Source organism: Mirounga leonina, unplaced genomic scaffold (genome assembly GCF_011800145.1).
Source record: "Mirounga leonina isolate KUSES-001 unplaced genomic scaffold, KU_Mleo_1.0 Mir_154, whole genome shotgun sequence".
Lineage (NCBI taxonomy): Eukaryota > Metazoa > Chordata > Mammalia > Carnivora > Phocidae > Mirounga > Mirounga leonina.
In genome coordinates, this window is record NW_023270389.1 from 24993847 (window position 1) to 25015935 (window position 22089).

Below are 22089 nucleotides of genomic sequence, written 5' to 3' on the forward strand. Positions count from 1 at the left end.
GAGGCTCCAAGCAGTTAAGCCATTTGCTTAAGATCACAAAGTAACATATTAGCACATCTAGGGCTGGAACTCAGGTCAGATTCTGACTCTCATGCTTTTGCTTAAATTTTTACAGGAGTTCATTTCCAAAACACTTTCATTTACTATGGCTTATTCCATCCTCCCACCAACACAGTGATGTTGAATACAATCTTGGGATCCTCTCTTTTACCAGAAGTCACAGAGCCGGGGGCAGAACCAAGACTTAGAGCAATCATAACTTCAGTGACCTTCTACTGAGTGTCTTCTATATGGTAGGCTCTGTAATAAGTATTTTTTATACTTTTTCCCCCATGTTAATCTTCACAATAACCTTTTGAGGTGGGCACTATTATTATCCCCTTTGATGGATGAGAAAACTGAGACTCAGAAGGGCCAACCTCTTGCCCAAGTTTCTATAGTAGCATGTCAGGACTAGAATTCAGGTTTGTAATAATGACAACATAATTGATATAAGCAGTTGCCATTTACTGAGCTGTTGTCGTGTGTTAGATATTGCTTTATATATTTTTTCTCAACATACTTTGAGATTTACAATTGGCATCGCTCTTTTTTTTTAGACTTTATTTTTTTTGAAGATTTTATTTATTTATTTGATAGAGAGAGACAGATAGTGACAGAGATAGTGAGAGCACAAGCAGGGGTAGAGGCAAAGGGAGAGGGAGAAGCAGGCTCCCCATGGAGCAGGGAACCCGACGTGGGGCTTGATCCCAGGACCCTGAGATCATGACCTGAGCCAAAGGCGACACTCAACCAACCGAGCCACCCAGGTGCCCTAAAGACTGTATTTTTAAGTAATCTCTACACCCAGTGTGGGACTTGAACTTACAATCCTGAGAGCAAGAGTTGCATGCTCTCCCGACTGAGTCAGCCAGGCACCCCTGGCATTGCTCTTTAGATGCTCACAATTTTTCAGATAAGGAACTAAGATTTATAGAAAATAAGTTAATGTCTCCAAGGCATACAAATGGGAAAGGGTAGAGCCAGGATTTGAATGCAGGTCTCTGGAGCACCTGGCTGGCCAGTCGGTAGAGAGTGCAACCCTTGATCTCAGGGTTGTGAGTTCGAGCCCCACACTGGGTGTAGAGATTACTTAAAAATAAAATCTTAAAAAAAAAAAAAAAAAAAAAGAACGCTGGTCTCTTTGACTCCAAGACCTATGTCCTTAACCCTAAAGCTTTGCTCACTCCTATTCTGTATCTGCATACCCTTGCTACTCAGTGTGGTCCCTAGACCAGCAGCATTGGCACTTGTTATAAATGTAGAACCCCAAGCCATGCCCCACACCTAGTGTATTTTGACAATATCCCCGCATGATTCTTGCGTCCATTAAACTTTGAGAAGCACTGCTCTGCAGCACCTCCAGCAATATACGAAATAGAGAAGAGAAGCCAGATTGTCAAGAACAGAGATTCTCGAGCATATTCCCTTGGAAATCAGTTTTGAGCTGGAGGAAGGTATGTCCTGCTGCTAAACTTGATAACGGTGACCTTTTTCCCAATTCATAGATCAAATTAAGTCAATGAATTATATTTTCTTGTCTTTTCTTCCATCATTTTCTTTCTCTTCTTTAGAGCGGACTATCACTTGCCTGTTAGTAACTTCAGAAGATGACAATAATTGAACAGTAGTAAAGAAATACCTATGGAAAACTCGAAATGTTGTTTGTTGTATGTTTTTCCCTTTAATTTGTAAGTTTTTAAATTCTTGGATTTTAGGGGGGCACCTGGGTGGCTCAGTCATTAAGTGTCTGACTTAGGCTCAGGTCATGATCCCAGGGTCCTGGGATTGAGCCCCGCATCAGGCTCCCTGCTCCGCGGGAAGCCTGCTTCTCCCTCTCCCACTCCCCCTGCTTGTGTTCCCTCTCTCGCTGTGTCTCTCTCTGTCAGATGAATAAATGAAATCTTAAAAATAAATAAATAAATAAATAAATAAATAAATAAATAAATAAATAATTCTTGGTATTTTTTTAAAATGATTTTATTTTTAAGTAATCTCTACACCCAATGTGGGGCTCGAACTCACAAGCCCAAGATCAAGAGTTGCATGCTCTACCAAGTAAGCCAGCCAGGCACCCCCTAAATTCTTGGATTTGTGATTGTGATTTTATGTTGCATAATAGAGAACAGTTATTCTTTCTCTTCGTAAACTTGTTCCTAATTCACACTGCAGAAATGAATGTTACTGTCTCTTGGTATTCCACAAAAAAACACCTGATTTCCACCTACATGAACATGAGGATCAAGACTCCAGAATCTTGGGGCACCCGGCTGGCTCAGTTGGTAGAGCTGATCTCTTGATCTCAGGGTCATGATTTCAAGCCCGGCATTGGGCATGGAGCCTACTTAAGAAAAATTAAAAATAGGGGTGCCTGGGTGGCTCAGATGGTTAAGCGTCTGCCTTTGGCTCAGGTCATGACCCCAGGGTCCTGGGATGGAGCCCCACATTGGACTCCCTGCTCAGCAGGGAGTTTGCTTCTCCCTCTCCCTCTGCCTCTCCCCCTGCTTGTGTGTTCTTTCTGTCTCCCTCTGTCTCAAGTGAATAAATAAAATCTTTAAAAAAAAAAAAAGAAAAAGAAAAAATACTAAAAATATAAAAATAAACCTAAAAAAAGACTTTGGAATTTCTCTAGAAATCAAATCAAATCTAACCAAGAGGAACTTGTCATAGTTCCAAGAGGAACTTGTTCTTACTGGATAGTAAAAATATGAGTAGTTTTTATGTTCTCCTTTGTGCTTTCCTGAATATTTAAAAATATCTACAGTGAACATTCATTCATTTGACAAATATCTAAGGAACACCTACTAAGTCACAGGCACTGTTCTAGGTGCAGGAGAGAGAGCAGTGAACAAGCCAGAAAAAAATCTGTGTTCTGGATGGGTGGTTGCCAGAGGCAGGGCAGGGGGATGGGGCAAAATAGGTAAAGGGAGTCAAAAGGCACAAACTTCCAGGTAGGGAATAAATCAGTCACAGGGATGTCACCTACAGCATGGGGACTGGTGTTAATCATACTTTATCGCATATTTGAAAGTTGCTAAGAGAGTAAGTCTTGAAAGTTCTCATCACAAGAAAAAAATTCTTTATGTATGGTAATGGATGTTAACTAGACTTATGGTGAATATATATTCATATATTGAATCATTATGTTGTATACCTGAAACTAATATAAACTTCAATGTTAGTTATATCTCAGTTAAAAAAAAATCTCTGTTCTGATGTCAGTATCTTTGGGCTTTTCCTCTTGGCCTGGTCAGAGTCCTTGAAAAAGACACCTCACATTTCCTCTCTGGAAGGTCAACGCCTGGTAGCCGGAGATCTGGAAATTGAATGGAGGAACAGGGCTAGGAATCTTAGCATCCAATATCCATAAATCCACTTATCTCCCTGTTTATACAGAGACTCCTCTTCGACCTGCTCTGGAGAATAAATACTTCAGTTTTCTTTTAGAGGAAGAGTGCAGCCATTGAAGAAGGGGGAGGTAACCTGGAGATCTTAAACAGCTTTCGAAATTCTTATTTTAATCCCTGCCCAGGGTACAACCTGTAGGTGGCTCCTAGACATCGCTGGTGGGCAACTGGGGGGGGGGGGGTGGCAGGCGGGGTTAGTGCCACCAAGTTTGGAGACTTGACGGATTCGGCAGGTATAAATCAGGTTGGGCCTCGGCTTTATCCACTTTGGATTTAGGGTTCAGGTTTCTCCAGGTTAACTTAGTTAACGCTTGTCCATTTGCTTTCCAGCTTCTACTTTTTTTGTTTTTGTTTCTCCTACTGGCTCCTCTCATTATTGTGGGTTCATGCTTTAAAAATCCCATTACTGTCATTTTCATGGTGTTGTAGGGGGAAACAAAAGTAGATCTGTGTGTTCATCCTTATTAACTGCTTAACTCTCATCACTCTTGAGGAACATTTTCCTATCCTAACTTGAGTTCTCTCTTGATACCATTCAAATCTTTATTCTCCTCCATTTGTCCTTAGATATTTGAATAAAATATGTGTTTTTACGTGTAGCTCACTGTGATTTAGGAAGAGTTCACTGACAGTCGCATATTTAAGCTTTTAAGTAGCAGGAAACAAACAATTGTTTTCCTCAGCAAAGCAAAAATAGAGATGAGACATATACATACTCAAATTTTTAAATTATGTATGTACAAGGTTAGCATTATTTGTAATAACAAAAGACTGCTGGGGCACCTGTGTGGCTCAGTCGTTAAGCATCTGCCTTCAGCTTAGGTCATGATCTCAGGGTCCTGGGATCAAGCCCACATCGGGCTCCCTGCTCTGCGGGAAGCCTGCTTCTCCCTCTCCCACTCCCCCTGCTTGTGTTCTTGCTCTCACTGTCTCTCTCTGTCAAATAAATAAATAAAATCTTAAAAAAAAAAAAAAAAAGACTGCAAAAAACCTACAAGCCCATCAGTAGAGCACTTTTTTTTTTTTTTTAACATTGTATTTATTTATTTGAGAGAGAGAGCACAAGCAGGGGGAGGGGCACAGGAAGAGGGAGAAGCAGTCTCCCTGCTGGGAGCCTGATGTGGGGCTCAATCCCAGGGTCCTGGGCAGAAGGCAGATGCTTAACCAACTGAGCCACCCAGGCACCCTAGTCAGTAGAGGACTTGTTAAATAAAACATACCAATCCACGTGGTAGCATATTATACAGTTAAAAAGAATGAAGCAGATCTTTATGTTCTGGTATGGAAGAGTCTGTAAAGGCATAATAGAGTAAGTATAGTATGCTATCATCTGGATTTAAAGATACATACCTGGGGCGCCTGGGTGGCTCAGATGGTTGGGCGTCTGCCTTCGGCTCAGGTCATGGTCCCGGGGTCCTGGGATCGAGTCCCGCGTCGGGCTCCCGGCTCGGCGGGGAGCCTGCTTCTCTCTCTGACCCTCTCCCCTCTCATGCTGTTTCTCTCTCACTCGCTCTCTAAAAAATGGATGGAATCTTTAAAAAAATAAATAAATAAAGATACATACCTGTATCTGCAACAGGGTTACCTCCTGGGAGGAGAACTAGGTGACTGGGAGACAGGAAGTAGAAGAAAGACTTAGTTTTCCCTTGTATAACCTTTGTAGCATGTGCATTTTATACTACAGTCTTATATTACTTATTTTAAAAATAAAGTACTAGTGAATAGTTTTTTAAAGAATGAGCAGGGGCACATGGGTGGCTCAGTCAGTTGAGTATCTGACTCTTAGTCTCAATCTCAGGGTCCTGAGTTCAGACCCTATGTAAAAAAAATATAAATAAATAAAAGAATGAGCTCCATGACCTTTACTTGACATAATGCTCTCCCTGGTGACTTCCATCTTTCCAACTGTTACTTCTTCAAGATGGGTATTGGTTCCCAAATTCTTTTCTGGACAACTCCAACCCCAGTACTCTCTTATCTGATCTCCTTTGTTAGAAATGATTGTGTGCAGTAAACCTGTCACACACTAATTTGCTATGCTGCTGCTACTTCTTTTATTTTTATTTTTTAAAGATTTATTTTAGAGAGAGTGAGCGCACGAGCAGGAGGGGCAGAGAGATAGGGAGAGAGAGAATCTCAAGCCGACTCCGTGGAGTGCAGAGTGCGACATGGGGCTCGATCCCATGACCCTGAGATCATGACCTGAGCCAGAGTTGGATGCTCAACCAACTATACCACGCAGGCACCCCTGCTGCGGCTTCTTTTAAAGAGTATCAACCATCTTGTATTAAACTGTCCATTTTGTATTTTCATTGTGTTTTAGTAAGCCTTTTAGGGGTTGCATGGGGGTCTTGCAAAATGAGGAGTGGCCAGTGGAGAATATGTAGGCAAGTAAAAGGGAGGAAGTACATGAGAAAGTTAGAGGCTCCCTCCTAGCCTATAGTCTTTCACATGCACTTACCAAGCAGAGATTCATGTGAACCAGTGACCCCTTTTTATAAAATCCTAAAAGCCCCTGGAAATGTGAAGGCTTCACATTTTACATTGAATTAGCCCAATTATCATGACATCACTTTGCTAAAAGCACTTGCACTCAAGGGATGAGAGAGGTGGGGAGACAGAAGCAAACATTTTGAAGCGAGACTCAAAAAATTTTAGAGCCAAAAGGGCTTGAAGATCAACTAGTCCAAACCCTTACTTCATAGGTCCAAGACAAGACATTGGAGGAATTCAGGCTCAAACCCAAGTCTCTTCTTAAAACCAGTTGAACTACACCATCCAGCCTGTTGGAGCAGAGGTCTCGCCTGGATGAAAGATGGAGAGCAAGAAAGACAGGAGAGCACTGTGTCTGAAGAAGAGAAAAGAAAGCAGCAGGCGAAAAAGGGGGTGGTTGTTAAGTTTTGTCTCCTCCGCAATTGTGTCCAGGGCTCCGTGGCAGTCTTTGTCAATAAAAGTCTATATTAGCAGAAGCCAAGTTAAGATAATCAGAACTAGTTTGAAACGCTGCAAACCTCAACTTCCCCTTACCCAGCCCAGTCTCTTGACTTCCAGAAACCAACGAACTTCACCTTAAAGCTCTTTAACGACCTTTTCACATCCCCCTTTTCCACACCTGGAGAAGGAAGTCAGAAGAAGAGGACGCAATACAAACAGGAGCGGTTTCCCTATTTCTAGGGAATTTTCAGCAGATTTCCCAGTATCTACTGTACCGGGAAAGTGAGAACCATTTAGGGTAGGGTAGCCGTGGAGATATTGCTGGCCTCAGTCTTGTTTCCTTCCTTCTCTTTGCTATTGAAATCTTTTGCTTTGATTTCAGTAAGACACCCCACTTTTGCTGACGCCGGATTCTGCAGCCTCCTCTCTCTCGTCTCCATGCAGGGGGCGGGAACACGTTTTGAAACGAGCAGAGCGGGTGAGCACAAGAACCGGCGAGGTTCAATGGGGAATCAGTCCCATCCACCGTCTCCAGGTTTCGGAGCCCGCCTGGCCCGGACTACAAGTCCCAGGAGACGCCGCAGAGGGACGGCGCGTTCCAGTGATCCTTCCCTCACTCTCCCGGAGAGTGGAGACAAAGGTTCCGTTGGCAGCGCACTGCGGGTTGGTTTATTTTCAACGGCGGTGACGGAGGTTGGAAGCCCGGCCGACTGCAGGCGGGGGCGTCAGGAGGCGGAATCCTCCTCCCCGAAGCACTGGGGTGGGGAGGGGGGCGGGGAGGAGGGAAGCGGGGCCACGGCCCGGGGACCGAGCCGCCCGGACAGAGCAGGCTGAGGAGATGGAGGGCGACGGGGTGCCGTGGGGGAGCGAGCCCGTCTCGGGTCCCGGCCCGGGCGGCGGCGGAATGATCCGCGAGCTGTGCCGGGGCTTCGGCCGCTACCGCCGCTACCTGGGCCGGCTGCGGCAGAACCTGCGCGAAACCCAGAAGTTCTTCCGCGACATCAAGTGCTCCCACAGCCACAGTTGTCCCTCCTCCCCCACGGGCGGCGGCGGGGCCGAGCGCGGCCCTGCCGGCGACGTCGCCGAGCCCGGGCTGCAGGCGGGTAAGGAGGGCAGCGGCGGCGGAGACGGGGCTGGAGGGGCCAGCTGGAGGGCGGACCGCACCCCTGTCCCTGCAAAACAAGCCGGGAAGGGGCGGAAAGTGGGAGAAGGGCGGCGTGGCGGGGCCGCGGGGCCTGGGCGGGTCGGATCGGCGAGGCCGTGGGCGGGCATCCCTCGGGGCGGGGGCGGGCGAGGGGCGCCCAGGGCCGCCCCGAACTCCGGGAGCGGGCTCCGGGGCCCCGGGCCAGCGGGCCGTGCGCAGGGGCCGGGGTCCCCCGAGGAGCGGGGAGGGTGGCTATGAGTGGGGAGTGGGCCGCTGTAGTCGGAGACCCGCTTAGGGATGGAGGAGTGGACAGGCAGAGGAAGAGCAGCAGGCAGGGGGCCTCTGGAGCCCGAGGAGGCCGGGGAACTGGAGTGCATTGTGTGTGTTGTGCGCGCGTGTGTGATTTTGTGCAATGTTTTTGCACCAGTCGCGAGGCAACTCTATGAAGAAGCAGGAATGTATTCTAAATGGGGCTGGGGTCGCTGAAGCAAATATCTGTCTGATAAGGTGCCAGGGAGTTGCCTGAAAGGTTGCTCGTGCTTATGGTGAGGAAGTTAGAGAGGAAGGGATCGGGTTTTTTGGTGGTGGGGGTGGTGGGGTGGGGGTGGTGCTGGTGCTGGTGCTGAGACTTCTTGCCTTGATTCTCCCTGGGATGTGCTAGAGTCCCTAAAGCACTTAAAATCGTGCAGGGGCTTTAATCTTTCCTAATTTCTCGCTTCATTTTCAAATGCTCTTGGTGGGGAACCGGAGGGTTTGTTAAGTACTGCGTCTAATTAGGAAATAGATTGGAAGGGAGAAGGGACTGGCGTCCCATGTGGACAAGTACCCGGGGGCCAACATAGCAAATAAGTCAGTGGGTTTAATTTAGTGATTCTCAAACTTAAGTTTAACTAAAAATCTATCTCATGCTCTACCCCACATATAGAGTAGGTCTCATGGGTGGATCCTGAGAATCTAAACATGAAATGCCCCAGGGGATTCTGTTGGAAGTGGTCTACAAACAGAGTTTGGGAAGCACAAATTAGTTGCTCATAGCACATTTGAATAGGAGGCTCAGGACAGAATGAATTGTTGAACTCTTCAGAGTTTGTGTGTTGGGTCCTGCATTTCCAGAGTTGCATGTTTGATATCCTAAATTTGTCTGAGACTCCAGAAATGGTGACCAAAGTAAGATAGTAAGATTCTGATAAGATCTTAAATGATACTATTCCATTTAGTTGGCCTGGGTGTAATAAACATGGGAGGAAAGGCATGATAGCTTTTTTGGAGTTGTGGTTTTGACTTGTGCCCAGAGATTTGCTGTTCTGAAAATGGACCTACCTACAGAGGCTGTCGGAGAACTGGCAAGAAGGACTAATGTTTTCAGAGATGATCCTCAGAATGTGTACTTTCACCCTCTCCCCCCAGCAGTGCTTTCTAGCAGCTTCCCTGCTCACAAGTTTTTCTTATAGCTTACCTCAAAGAGTTCTCTATTGCTGTTACTTTATAACAACTATTTATTTTAGAATCACTACTGAAAAAAAAATCAGAGAGATGGAGCTTTTCAAGGCACTTTGACACGCTCTTGTTTTTATTCTTTAAAAGCCAAGTTAAGAAAGACAAATGTACCCTTTGTATTTTGCCTCATTGGCTTTTCTAGTTGACTGCATCATGAACTAATCTTTGCGTATTGTATTTAACTAATTCTCTTCACCCTCTGGAGTTTGTCCATCTGAAATAAAAACCAGGGTAGGGTGCAGATGACTGGACTGCGAACAATTTGATTTTGTTCCATAAAATGCTTCCATTCCTTTCAGTATGGAGAGTTTTGTCCTTAGAGGTGAAAATGAGTTGATATCAGGGAAGATTAGTGAGGTGGCACTTACTATTTATATTTTGGGAATGCCATTTTTCCAGCTGTTTAGGTAACTGTGTTAGAAAGTAGAAACCACTCCTTAAAAGACAACTAGCTCTTGTTTTCTCCTTTTACAGGCTATCTGTGCAAGGTCAAGTTCACTCAGAGACTGTCTCAACTTTCTTTTGTGAATGTTGGTTTCTGAATAGGAACTCGGAATATTAAGAGAAGGAACACTCGGGCGCCTGGGTGGCTCAGTTGGTTAAGCGACTGCCTTCGGCTCAGGTCATGATCCTGGAGTCCCTGGATCGAGTCCCGCATCGGGCTCCCTGCTCAGCAGGGAGTCTGCTTCTCCCTCTGACCCTCCCCCCATCGTGTGCTCTCTCTCATTCTCTCTCTCTCAAATAAATAAATAAATAAAATCTTAAAAAAAAAAAAAAGAAGGAACACTCAAAAAAATTTTTTTATTCCCTTTATCTACTTCATCCAACCCCTACCCACCTCCCTTCTGGCAACCACAAGTTCTGTTTTGTTTGTCCCTTTTTTTTTCTTTGCCCATTTCTTTTGTTTCTTCAGTTCCACATATGAATGAAAGGAACAGTCAATTCCTAACCTAACAAACCTCTAGAAGTTTTGTGGTTTTTTTTTTTTTAAGATTTTATTTATTCATTCGAGAGAGAGAGAGAGAGAGCTCGCACAAGTGGGGGGAGCGTTTGAGGGACAAGCAGACTTCCCACTGAGCAAGGAGCCTGCCATGGGACGCCATGGGACGCCATGGGACTCGATCCCAGACTGGGATCATGACCTGAGCCAAAGGCAGACGCTTAACTGACTGAGCCACCCAGGCGCCCCCTCTAGAAGGTTTTAATCATTTCAGAGTGGAAGTGTGCTTCTAGGTTGGATGTAGTATAGTATTTGAGCAACTGAAGATCATCGATTAACCCCAGATTTTTATTATATCACTTTTAACCACAAAGGAGATAGTAAGGACCCCAGAATAGTGCTTTCTTCTTAATTTTGACAGTTTTGTATTCATTGGAGTCAGTTTAGAGAGTATATAACATACATGATGTTTTAGGAGCTAAAAAAGTACCTGTGCCTGGCCCGTACAAAGTAAACTGAGTTACAAGTGAAATTTTTTTAATTCCATTCCTCCTCTGCTGCCCAAATCATTGACCTTCTTTTCACCAAACTCCAGGGGATGAGTTTATTTTCCAGCTTCAGAAGTAATGAGAAAAAGACTTTGAAAACTTCTTTGAAAAAAGTCAGAATGGAGTGTTACAAAGTAGCAGAGGGAAAAGTATTTTTCTTGTTTTGTGATCCAACAGAGTTCTTAGCTGTTGTAACATATCCTGAACGTTTGAAGACATCAGAATGAGTTGGAATGCTCTCCTCAGTGCTCTCCTCTGTGCTGCCTTCCTTCAATCCTGTTTCCACTCCTTACTATCTGGATAACCTTGGGCACATCACAACTGTGCTGAGCCAGTTTCCTCATCTGGAACCGGGGATTCCAACAGTAGTGCTTGCCCTTAGGGTTGTTGGGAGTTAATATATGGTAATGTGTATGTTTAGAATAGTGCCTGTTACCGTGCTGTGTAGGTATTATAGGTAGGTCATATTATTCCATAGTTATTCAGTAAACATTTGAGTATCTGGTATAGGGGACAAAGAGTCAAATAAAGACATTGGCCTTTGCCTTAGGCTAGTGGGAATCAGTCTTTCCCTTCTGTACTTTTCTCCTAAGAAAGAAAAAAGAATTATAATTATCATCATTGCAGTGCACCTATTATTTGTTTCTGTTGGAGGAGGGATGAAAAGGACTAGGAAGACCTGAAGTCAGTCCTCTAGAAAGGGACAGTCTGACTTCAACCATATACGTAGGCAGCACCTAAAGCAGAAAAATGGCAGAGAGCTAAGGTATGGCTAGATTATAGGCATTTTATGGGAGTTACAATTCTTAGGTTTTTATAGCTTTTTGCCTTTGGTTGGCAAACAGCTTAGTTTCTCCAACATTCTTTGCCTTCTTTTTTTCACACCTAGTATAAACTGGTTGCCAGAATTTAAAAGAAGAGGAAAAGCACTAGTGCACTTATTTGAAATAGACATTTTTCTTGGACTCCTTAGACGGAAATCGGTATAGGTAATTAAGTGGCAGAGTGACATCTGGGGAAGAGACAGAAAATTGGGGAGAAAGGAGGTTGTTTACAGCCTGGTTTCATGGGGCTGCCTTCTTACCCAGCTGCGCGGTGGGAAGTCGGGTTGTGGGGTGAAACAGCCAGAGACTGGGACAGGTGTGCTTTCTAGAGAGTAGTTTGCCCTGATCTGTTTTGGCTCTTCGGTATAACCTCTGCAGGGATGGTGCTGTAATTGTGGTTCTTACCTATGACTTTTATTACCCCAGGCATATCGAAAACTTTTGCCTTCTCTCTCAATTTTCTTCCTGTATGGAAGCAGTGATGGTGGTTGAAAAGCAAGCACAAGCATTGGAATCAGACCTGGGTTTCCTGTTGTAGTTCAGCCTCTCCTTCACTGTGTGACTTGGGCAAGTTGCTCAACCTCGTTGAGTCTTGGCTTCTTCCTATGTGAAATGGTAGTGGTATGAAATGCTGTATATCGTATGATTCCATCTGTGTGAAATGCCCAGAATAGACGAATTCATAAAGATAGTAGGTATGTTAGTGATTGCCAGCGAATGAGGAGAGAGGAAAATGCGGAGTGACTGCTAATGGATGTGGGATTTCTTTTGGGAGAGTGAAAATGTTCTGGAACTAGATTGTGGTGATGGGTGCACAGCTTTGTGAATATGCTAAAAAAGACTGAATTATACACTTTAAAAGGGTGAATTGTATCTAAATACATACATACATAAGATGGGAATGGTAATGTCTGTCTCCCAAAGTTGTTGTGACATTTAGAGATGATCTACTTTAAAGCACTTAGCGCAGGCGTATAGTTAGTGCTAAATAGATGTGGCTGTTTGAGTGTGTGTACGTATGTAGTTTGGTGAGCACTAGATTAGGAGGTTGGAGCATGGTGGGTTGGGGGAAGAATAAGAGGAGCAGAAAGATGGAATGTGGGACAGAACAGTTTTGAGCTGGAGCCAGATTCAGCCCCATGTCTCTAAACTCCCCAGTCCAATTCTGTTTCTGTGATTCCTTCCTTGTTTTCTGACCTGGCCATGAGAATATCAAATGCACCCTGGCAATGGAGAGATTTTGTTACAGATGAGTCATAGCCCAGCTATGGAGCCATAATTGACTCCAGCGGGAGACTTTATCTGATTGAATGGAGTATATGACACTACCTACTCTAGCCTCATATTCGTTTCTAGTCCCCGACATTTAGGGCACCCGGCCCCTCTTTGCTGATTTTGCTACCTCCCATACCCTGGGAGGAGCCTGGGAGGAAGCCCCCACCTTCCCATCCCCAAACACAATGGCTCTTTGCACCTTTACTTTTACAGACTCTCCCTTCCTGGGATAATCTGTTTCCCATGGCACAGGGCAGCCCACTATGAAAAGGCTTGGATAATTTTGCCTGCCTTTAAAAGAAAAGACGTAATTACCTTTAAGATTTGCCGTGTGTGTAGTTTAGTCTGAAATGTCATCACTGGTTTCAATACGTTTAGTTCTTCAGCCTTGGAAGTGGTTTTTAAGGAAAGCACGATTTAAACAAAAATCCATTCTGGTTTGTAAATTTTGTTTTGCTCTGTCTGCTTTCCCAGCACCTCCTTTTATTTCTCTATGCTTCTCTTCTCCATCTCACTTCCTGCATTAAATGTACTTCTCAAAAACAGTCTTTTGAAAATAAAACCTCAAGAAATACGTTGTTGAAGTAAAGGGAAATATGAATTTCACCTTGTACCTTTTGCTCAATTCCTGTAGGTTCTGGACATACAGAACATGCTTTTGTATATATGTTGTTTTGTTTGTATGATTGCTATGGATGTATTTGTTTTATCCCGCTTACTAGACTGTGAACCCTTAAGGGTAAAGGCTGTGTTTTATTCATCTTTGTATCCCCTGCAATGCCAGCCATAGTGCTTTATACATAGTAGGCAAATAAAATACCCGTTAGGGGCGCCTGGGTGGCTCAGTCGTTAAGCGTCTGCCTTCGGCTGAGGTCATGATCCCAGGGTCCTGGGATCGAGCCCCACATCGGGCTCCCACTCCCCCTGCTTGTGTTCCCTCTCTCGCTGTGTCTCTGTCAAATAAATAAAATCTTTAAAAAATATATAAATACCTGTTAAATTATTTCCATGGCTGGTAGATACTGGAATGATGTTTTTTTCCACTTCAGAAGGACATTTCCTCCCCCATAAAAGATAGGGATTTTTGTAAATTTGCCCACATTTTACTAGCTGGACCCCTAAAAAAGAACAATGATGCATTTGAGAGATGACTGATTAGGCTGGGTTGCATTCTGTGCTGATACCCAATGATTTTCATGCCCCAAAGAATGAGTTGCATGCAATCCCAGTATGGCGGAGCATCACCGTGGTAAAGGAAATAAATCCTTAATATTCATTCACTCAACAAATCTTTATTAATGCCTGATTCAGTAGTGGGCACAGGATACACAATGGTGAACCACTGTCCCACTAGCTGATACTATTACAAGTTGATGTTATGGAAAGAAGGATTAGTGTTTCGTCATGTTCCCTCTAGAGGATTGTCTACAAATTGGTTATCTCCTTAACCCTTACCTGTCTTTGAGGGCATGGGAAAAGTCATATGGGAAGTTGTAAGATTAAATGACATTAAATGACATTGACAGAAAGAGGAGTTGAGATGCTTTACTAACTTTCTGACAGAGTTCAGGAAAATTAGGCCCAGTCTGTCTTTGATGGAGTAATTGTGATTGTCTTGTTTGTATGGCTCAAAAGCAGAATGCATTCACAAAAATTGTTGTTAGAGTGGCTTTCATCTTCCTATCTTCCCTCAGAGCTTACTCAGAGGGAAGCCAGCATGAAGAATATGAGGTGTGTGGGTGCATGTGGTTTTCTCCCTAACAGTATTAAGACCTAAGGTGGGTTTGCTCCTTACTTCCTGTAGGAAAATAGTTCACCTCTAGGGATGAAGGGTTCTGCTTCTTACACAGTGCAGGGAGTCTGGTGGTGGTATTCATAGCGAGGGTATAGAGAGTGAGTCCACGTGGAAGATGCAGTCTTTATTTCTTGACTCTCAAAGGTTGGTCTGGAGTCCCCTGTAGGATTTCCAGTCTAAGTCTAGGCCACCCCATGCTTGAAGATGGATTCAATTCTTTGCCAAATGAGGATCCTGGAATCTGACACCTTAAAGAAGAACAGATGTAGCTGTGGTGGAGATAGGTGCCCCTTGCTCAGAGCTGTCAGCCAGCCTCTCTGAGAAAGTCCCCTTATATAAGATACTCTTCCAAAGTCCAAACCAAAACTCTCTGAAGCAAAGTTGGCCAGAGCATGGGGACTCCTTGTGTCGCCTGTGGCCCCTGGTTGAAGTGCCCATCACATGCAGTGCTTTCTGTCTTCTTTAGCAGGCAGTGTGAATGGTTTGGACTACTCCCCAGCCTTGGGCCATGCGGCTGTGGGAGCTTTTTGACCACAGCTCTCTTTGGAGTTGGGCTTTGTAATGTGCTTCCGTTCCCTGGGGTGGTGTTCTCTGGGCAGGAAGATGGGAAGTAGGACTTGAGGATTGTTTTGCTTTTCACTTGTCTAATGAATAATGCCTCAAAACTATCCCGAAGAATGATGATAGGTTATGTACTCATAAAAGCCTTTGATTAAAAAAAAAGAACACACACAAAACTCACACTTAAAAAAAAAAATGCTTTTATCCCTTGTCTTTATTCAGATGTTAAAAAAAAAAGTCCAACTTTAGCTTCATCAGATTAAGAACTTTAGTGCCTGATTTATGCTGGACATATTTTATAGCTTAGTGGTTTTTACCCTTTCCAGTTGGTGTAATGGGGAGAAAATTACATTTCCCAGGATTTTTTTTTTTTTAATCAAGCCAGACTTTCCAGAGCAAAGACTAAGGCCCTGTCATAAATGCAGCTAGATTCAAGACTAATTTGAATAAAAGCTCACTATTTAATTAGAGGGACAGTGTCTCAGCCCATATGGAGTGTATTTTTTAAGAATATTGTGTACAACATACTATATATAGCCTTAACTTTTTAAAGATTTATTTATTTATTTGAGAGAGAAAGAGAATCCTAAGCAGACTCCCTGTTGAGTGCAGAGCCGGAATGGGGCTCAATCCCCCTCTGAGATCATGATCTGAGCAGAAACCGAGTCGAAGGTTTAACTGATTGAGCCACCCAGACGCCCCCCCATTTTTAAAAAGATTTATTTATTTATTTTAGAGAGAGAGAGCGCGCAAGAAAGAGCCAGGGGGAGGGACAGAGGGAGAGGGAGAGAATCTCCCTGCTGAGCGTGAAGCCCTATGGGGGGGCTCGATCCCACACTGCTGAGATCATGACCTGAGCCGAAACCAAGAGCCAGACACTTACCCACTGAATCACCCAGGTGCCCCTAGCCTTAACTTTTAATATTATGGAGATATGTAGGTGCAAGGGGCAATGTAGGGGGAAAATAGCCAGTAGGAGAAAAGGCGTTCTTACTCTTCTGGCGTACAAGACCCCACTGGGGGAGCCTGTTTCAGTTTTTCCTGAGTGAGTGAGTGGCCTGCTCTGCAACCTCTTATTCCATGGAGAGAAATGAAGGAGTTCTGCTGCCCCAACTTGGAAACGTACTTTGTAACCGTGGGATACAAGTAGTTACATGGTATGAAGAGGTGGAGAGGTGTTCCCTACTGCTAAGTAATCAGAAGGGACTTCTGCAAGCAATGCAAAGTCATGCAGCTTCTGGTGGCTTCTCGTTCAATGCACTGGGTGGTTACAGGTAATTTTTAGCAGCTCCTGTCCCGGAGCATGTTTGTGTGTGCCGTTTAGCCTTGAGGATTTGGATTCTAAGCCTGCTCCTGAACTGTCTACTTAGATGAGTGCCTTGAACTCTGCAGACTCTGAGCCGCCCACGGTACACTACTATCACAGGAAGGTGGAGGAGAGAGGAGGTGATGTGCTGGGCAAAAGGAGGGACAGTGAGGAAACAGTTCCTATTTCAGTTCTGTTGTGACTGTATTCGATGTGTTTTTTACCTGTTGGGTTTTTTGTCAAGTAAAATTCTCTCTCCATCTCTTTTCCTGTGAGATCCAGAACTGGATACACTTTGCTGGGTATCCTTCTGGCTCATTAAAAAAAAAAAAAAAAAAATTACTTTGAAATAATTTCAAATTTACATAAATGTTGCCAGAACAGTATAAAGAACTTCTCTACCCACCTCCCGCAGATTCCCCAGTTGTTAACATTTTATTGCTTTTGCACTTGCTGGTGTTCGTGGGCGTGCTCTAAATCTCTCTCTCTCTGCCTCTATTATATCGACTGTTTCTCTGAACCTTTTGAAAGCAGACTGTTGATAGGTGGTCATCTCTCCTCTAAACACTCCAGTGAGCCATCGTCCCCAGCAAGGACGTGCTTCTACATACCAGTGCGCAACTCCCCAAGTCAGGGCATGAACAGTGACGCGGTGCCACCGTCCAGTGCATGGACCCCCCTCACATTTTGCCAACTGTCCCAAGAATGGCTCTTTTTCTTTCTGATCCACGATCCTGCCCAGCAACACGTGTTGCGTTAGCTGTCATGTGTCTGCGGACTCCCTGAATGTGTAACAGGTCCTCGGCCTCTCCTTGGCATTTAGATCTTGGACAGGTTTAAAGGGTAGGCTTTATATTCCATAGGATGACCCTCAACCTGGATCTGCCTGTTGTTTTCTCACGACTAGACTCGGTCCTGAGCTTTTAGCAAGACGAGGCACGGAAATGATGGAATGTGCATCACATCAGGGGTACTTGATGCCAATCACCCCCATCCCTGGAGATGTTAAGCTTTATCACTGGTTGTGTTGCCGTCGTCTAGGTCTCTCCACTTTAAAGTCACCATTTTTTCCCTTTGCAGTTGATTAGTCTTTAGTGGGAGGTGTTCTAAGATTTTGCTGAGAATCCCGTTCCTGAAAACACCTCCCTCCGCTAGACCTCAGCACCCATTCACAACTCCCACCTGGCTCAGTGGGATTTTCGTATCTATCATCCTTCTGTATTTCTTAGTTGGTATTCCATGGTAAGGAAGAGTTTTCCTTTTCCTTTTTTTGCTTAGCAGTTTATTCAGTTTTTTCAATGGATTATAATCCCTTACTATTATTTAAGAACATTTTTATGCCTCATTGTCCCTGATTTGGTCAGTGACCCCCCCCCCCCCTTGAGCTGGTTCCTCTGTCCTTTTGACCCATTCCCATCATGGAGTCATTCTTAATGGTTATTCAGTGTAAGAGGCTCCCAAGGGACAGAAGCTAAGCCATCTCTGGAGCTCGGGATTGGGTTCCTCGGGGAGCCGCTTCCATCTCTGCATCCCATAAGCTACAGCTGCCCACTGCCTTTCTGTTCCCTCCGCAGCGCCACCAGCCTCAGCAGCAGTTTTGCCTGGAAGGGAGCTTGTCAGCAGGCTGCTGAGTTTGGGCTCTGCATTTCAGGGCTCCCATGGTGTAGAAGCTTCCAGGGCCGGCCATCTCCCTCTTCCAGGTGCCAGTACAGTCTTCTTCTTAAAAAAATAATAGAGACCTTAACATGACCTCCAGGTAGGATAAGTTACTGACGTTTCTGCCAGCTCGACTTTTCAGCTTTTGACAAGAGCTTTGGCTACTTGAGAGCATTTCAATCTCTAATCTCCAAAACCATTCCGTTCCACCACAGTGTACTTGTCCTACTTGGTCCTAAGGATTCTGAAAACCAGACTACCTGGGCATATGTTTTCCTTAAATTCTCCCGGGCTCCTAATGTCTCCCCTGTAATTCAGAAGCCTTTAAATTGAGCTGATGGTCAGAGCTTGTTTGAGAATGATAAATAAATGTTTCATGGAAGAATTCTTTCTCTCAGCTCCTGGGATTTTGTACCTCAGTAGAAAAATTTTCTACGGTAGTAGAAAAACCGTATGACATTCATTTCTCAACTTAGGAGTTTGTCTTTTTCTCTACTCTTGGCACATGTAGTTCATAAGAAAAATGTCTCACTGCTTATTTGTGGAAATGCATATTTGTGTCACTGATTACTTGAGCGAATTATTAAATCCTCCCATAAAATCCTGTGCATGTCACTCACTTTCAGAGAGGACTACAAGTTCACTGTTAAAAGCGAGGTAAACAAACTGGACCCAGTAGTGGGAAGTCCTCGGGTGCCAGGAACAGACTTGCAGTAGTAACTATCAGGACCTGAATTGACTATGAAGCCCCACCAACTGTGTGAGTTTTAATAATATGAGAACGCCACGGTAGAGTCCTGTTCACCTCCGTTCACCTACTCCATATCGTGCCTTCCCTACCTTGGCCATGCCCTGGACTTCACTCACCTCTCCAGTGTGTATTAGTGATGGAAATGGAAAACAGGCAAGGAGTGTGCATTGACATAGATCCATTGCCATTACTCCAGAAACAATTTAAAGTATCCTAATGGGTCACTAGAGACATAAAAGGTCATTAGCATTTCTTCCCTCCAATTCTTCCTTTTTGTAATAGTCTTTTTTTTTTTTTTAAAGATTTTGTTTATTTATTTGAGAGAGAGCACATGAGAGGGGGGAGGGTCGGGAGGGTCAGAGGGAGAAGCAGACTCCCTGCCGAGCAGGGAGCTCGATGCGGGACTCGATCCAGGGACTCCAGGATCATGACCTGAGCCCAAGGCAGTCGCTTAACCAACTGAGCCACCCAGGCGCCCTTTTTTGTAATAGTCTTAACCTCAAATGCAAAGGATAATACAAGCTGATAAGAGGAGCATGAAAAATTTCTCTGAAAATTTATTTTTGTTTTTTTTTTAAAGATTTATTTATTATTTTAGAGTGTGCATGTGAGGGTGGGGGGAGGGGCAGGGGAGAGGGAGAATCTCAGGCAGACCCTGTGCTGAGCATGGAGCCCAACATGGGGCTTGATCCCACAATCCTGAGATCATGATCTGAGCCAAAATCAAGAGTTGGATGCTCAACTGATTGAGCCACCCAGGCCCCCCCCGCCCCGAAACCTTTTCTTTTAGAAAGGGACTCTAGAGATCTTGGGCAGAATAACAACTCTCTTTAAAAATGTGCACCAGCTAGTGGTACTAATGTGTTTTTTTCCCCCAGGCTTTATTTATTCCTCATGATTTTGAGAGAGTTTTTGACAGAGTTTTCATAGAGACTCTGTCAGTCTGCTTTAAATTGGGTTCCTGGGGTATGGAGCCCACCTGAGGATTCCTTCCCCCTCCCTCTGCTTGAGCTCTCTCAAATAAATAAATAAATCTTAAAAAAAAATAATAAATTCGGGTCCTGCAATCACCAAATTGTGTTTGGCTCCAAATTGGGAAAAATGTGGTAGTGGGTGCAGGGGAGGAAAAATTTCTCTTCTGTCCTTCTGGAGTCTCCAGCCGGGCCTAAGAATTAAACTGATGTAAGCGGGTACACAAGAGAAAAGCATACACATTTTATTACGTTTTACATGTACATGGGAGTCGCCACGAGAGATGAAGACCCACAGAAGCAGAGCTGAACATGTATATACTGAATTGGACAAAGAGAAGTAAGTTATGAAAATGTGACAAGATAGAGGGGCTAGGGCAGTTCCTGATGGAAAAGCGACTAGGAAGATAAGGGTTAGTGTAACAAGGCTTATTTGTACTGATTTTTCTTGGCCTCGACTCCAGGTCTCTGGTGATAAGAATGTTGCTTTACTTCTGGTATAGGGAGTTCATCATTCAGATGGGGGTTTTATCTCCTGCTTTCAGGAAGAAAAAGGGGAGGAGGTCAGAATGCCCTTCTTATGGTGCTGTGTGTCAAGTCCCTTGAGCTCAAAATACCCTTTCGGATGACACATTCTGCGGCTCTTCACTGGCCCTATTTACCACCAGGTATTGAGCTGGCCTCCTGAGACCTAGGTCTAGCTCCTGCACTGTCCTGTGTTCCATCTCTTATCTGCTTCCATAAATGGAGAAACATGGGCTCTGTTTTGTTTTGTTTCTCAGGCTGCTGGTTCCTCATCTGTAAATGGGGATAATAATAGTCCTTGTCTGGTAGAATTGTGAGCATTAAATGAGATGAGGCAAATAAAGAGATGTACTTAGAAAGAGCTTAGTAAATGTAACTGTGGGTAGGAAAATAACTTTTTCCTTTGCCCTTCTAGGTTCTTGGCCAAGACACTCCTGTGATAAAAAGACACATTAACGGGAGAAAAACAAACAAGTTTAATAATGTGTATACCTCCTATATGCGTGTTTTTCCTCCAGGAAGAACTCTCCAAAAAGGTCCATGCCACCACCTTAAACATCATCTCCAGCTAGAGACAAAGTTGTTGGGGATGGGGAGTCAGTTATGGGAGGTTACCAGGAGGAGCACTGTGAACAAAGGTAAATGTTATGCATTAAGATAAGGGTTTCTAGAGATTTAGACTCATCTTTCCCTTCCTGGTACAGAGAGGGAGACACCCTTGCAAATGGAGATTTCCCTTGTACCTCTGTAAGTGTCAGTGTTTCTTATAAAAGGGTAACTTGTGCTCAGTTTGTAGAGCTTCACCTGTGTCTGCTGTTATTTAAAAATAACTAGCTTAAAATAGCATGCCAAAGAGGCTTATTTTGGGGTGGTATATTTTGCTCCTCTTTGTGATGGAAAACAAATAAACAAAATGGGTTGCTACTGTAGATGCTTTTCTCCTCCCCCTTCTAGTTGGAAACCTTTGTTTAGAACTAAGTAACCCTAATCAAGATGATCTGTATTTAAGAAGCATCCAGAAAAATAAATAAATAAGAGCCTTGGCTTGCACTTAAGACAATTTGAGTTGCATTTTCCTGCAGCTAGTGTTGGCAGGGTTATTGTGCTCCAGCTGAGAAGCCCTGCTGGTCCCTTCTGGCAGCCCCAGATGCAGATGCTGTTATATTAATTACAAAAGAAAACCTGATTAACTCGGAAGGCCTTAAATTGTCAGCGAGGCAGCTGCTCACGCTCTGAAGCAGGTCTTCTTTCTCCCTCCTACTGTCAGGCCACAGTTTGGAATCTCTTCTTTAGAGAGCTGCTGAGACTGCACTCTCTACGTCCTTGGAGCCCCTGGCTAGTTCAGTCAGCTTTTTGATCTGCTGTTATAGTAGGCCAGGGAGAGCTTGCATGATTAAATTCACAGATAATTTAACATAAAAACAACCAGCCCAACCACTCATCCGCCTCAACTGTTCGTCTTGCACCAGTTAAAACCTGATGGCGTCCTGGAATTTTAGAACTGGAAAGATGTTAACAATGATGTCATGCACTTCCCTGAGTTCACAGATGAGAAATCCAAGGCTGAGGAAACTCAAGTGAATTGCCAAAGTCACAGAGCTAGTGAGCAGTGGAGCCTGGGATTCACAATCTGCCCTCCTCCCTCTGCTTTTCCTCTTGCTTGCTGCACTCTTCCCTCCCTGGACCCTTTGCACTGGAGAGGTGGGGAGGGAACCGATCTAGTGTTGACTTTGTGTTTCTGTCCCGTCCGTGCCCTTGTTCAAATCTGGTAGGCCTACGTCGGAGATCAGTGGAAAAGCTCAAGAAGTGAAGGACTTGAATAGTGACATATTGAAAAACAGATGGCGACACTCATATTGAAGATTTTATGCAGTCCACTAGTTGCCCGGAGAATCCCGGCAGGACAGTGCGTGGAA

At 44.4% G+C, this 22089-nt stretch overlaps 1 protein-coding gene across 2 annotated transcripts in view; it reads left to right on the forward strand.

Annotated features, from left to right (window-relative positions):
- Positions 1-7061: 7061 nt before the first annotated feature.
- The window catches only part of DSTYK (dual serine/threonine and tyrosine protein kinase), a 49315-nt gene continuing 34287 nt past the window's right edge, over positions 7062-22089 (forward strand). Inside the window, exon 1 of one of the 2 annotated variants that reach the window (XM_035010222.1) lies at positions 7062-7483. In XM_035010222.1, coding sequence (XP_034866113.1) covers positions 7219-7483 — 265 coding nt within the window. In that variant the 5' untranslated portion in view covers positions 7062-7218. Of the gene's footprint in view, positions 7484-19402; positions 20812-22089 lie in introns of those variants that run through there. The other variant, XM_035010223.1, reaches the window with a different exon arrangement.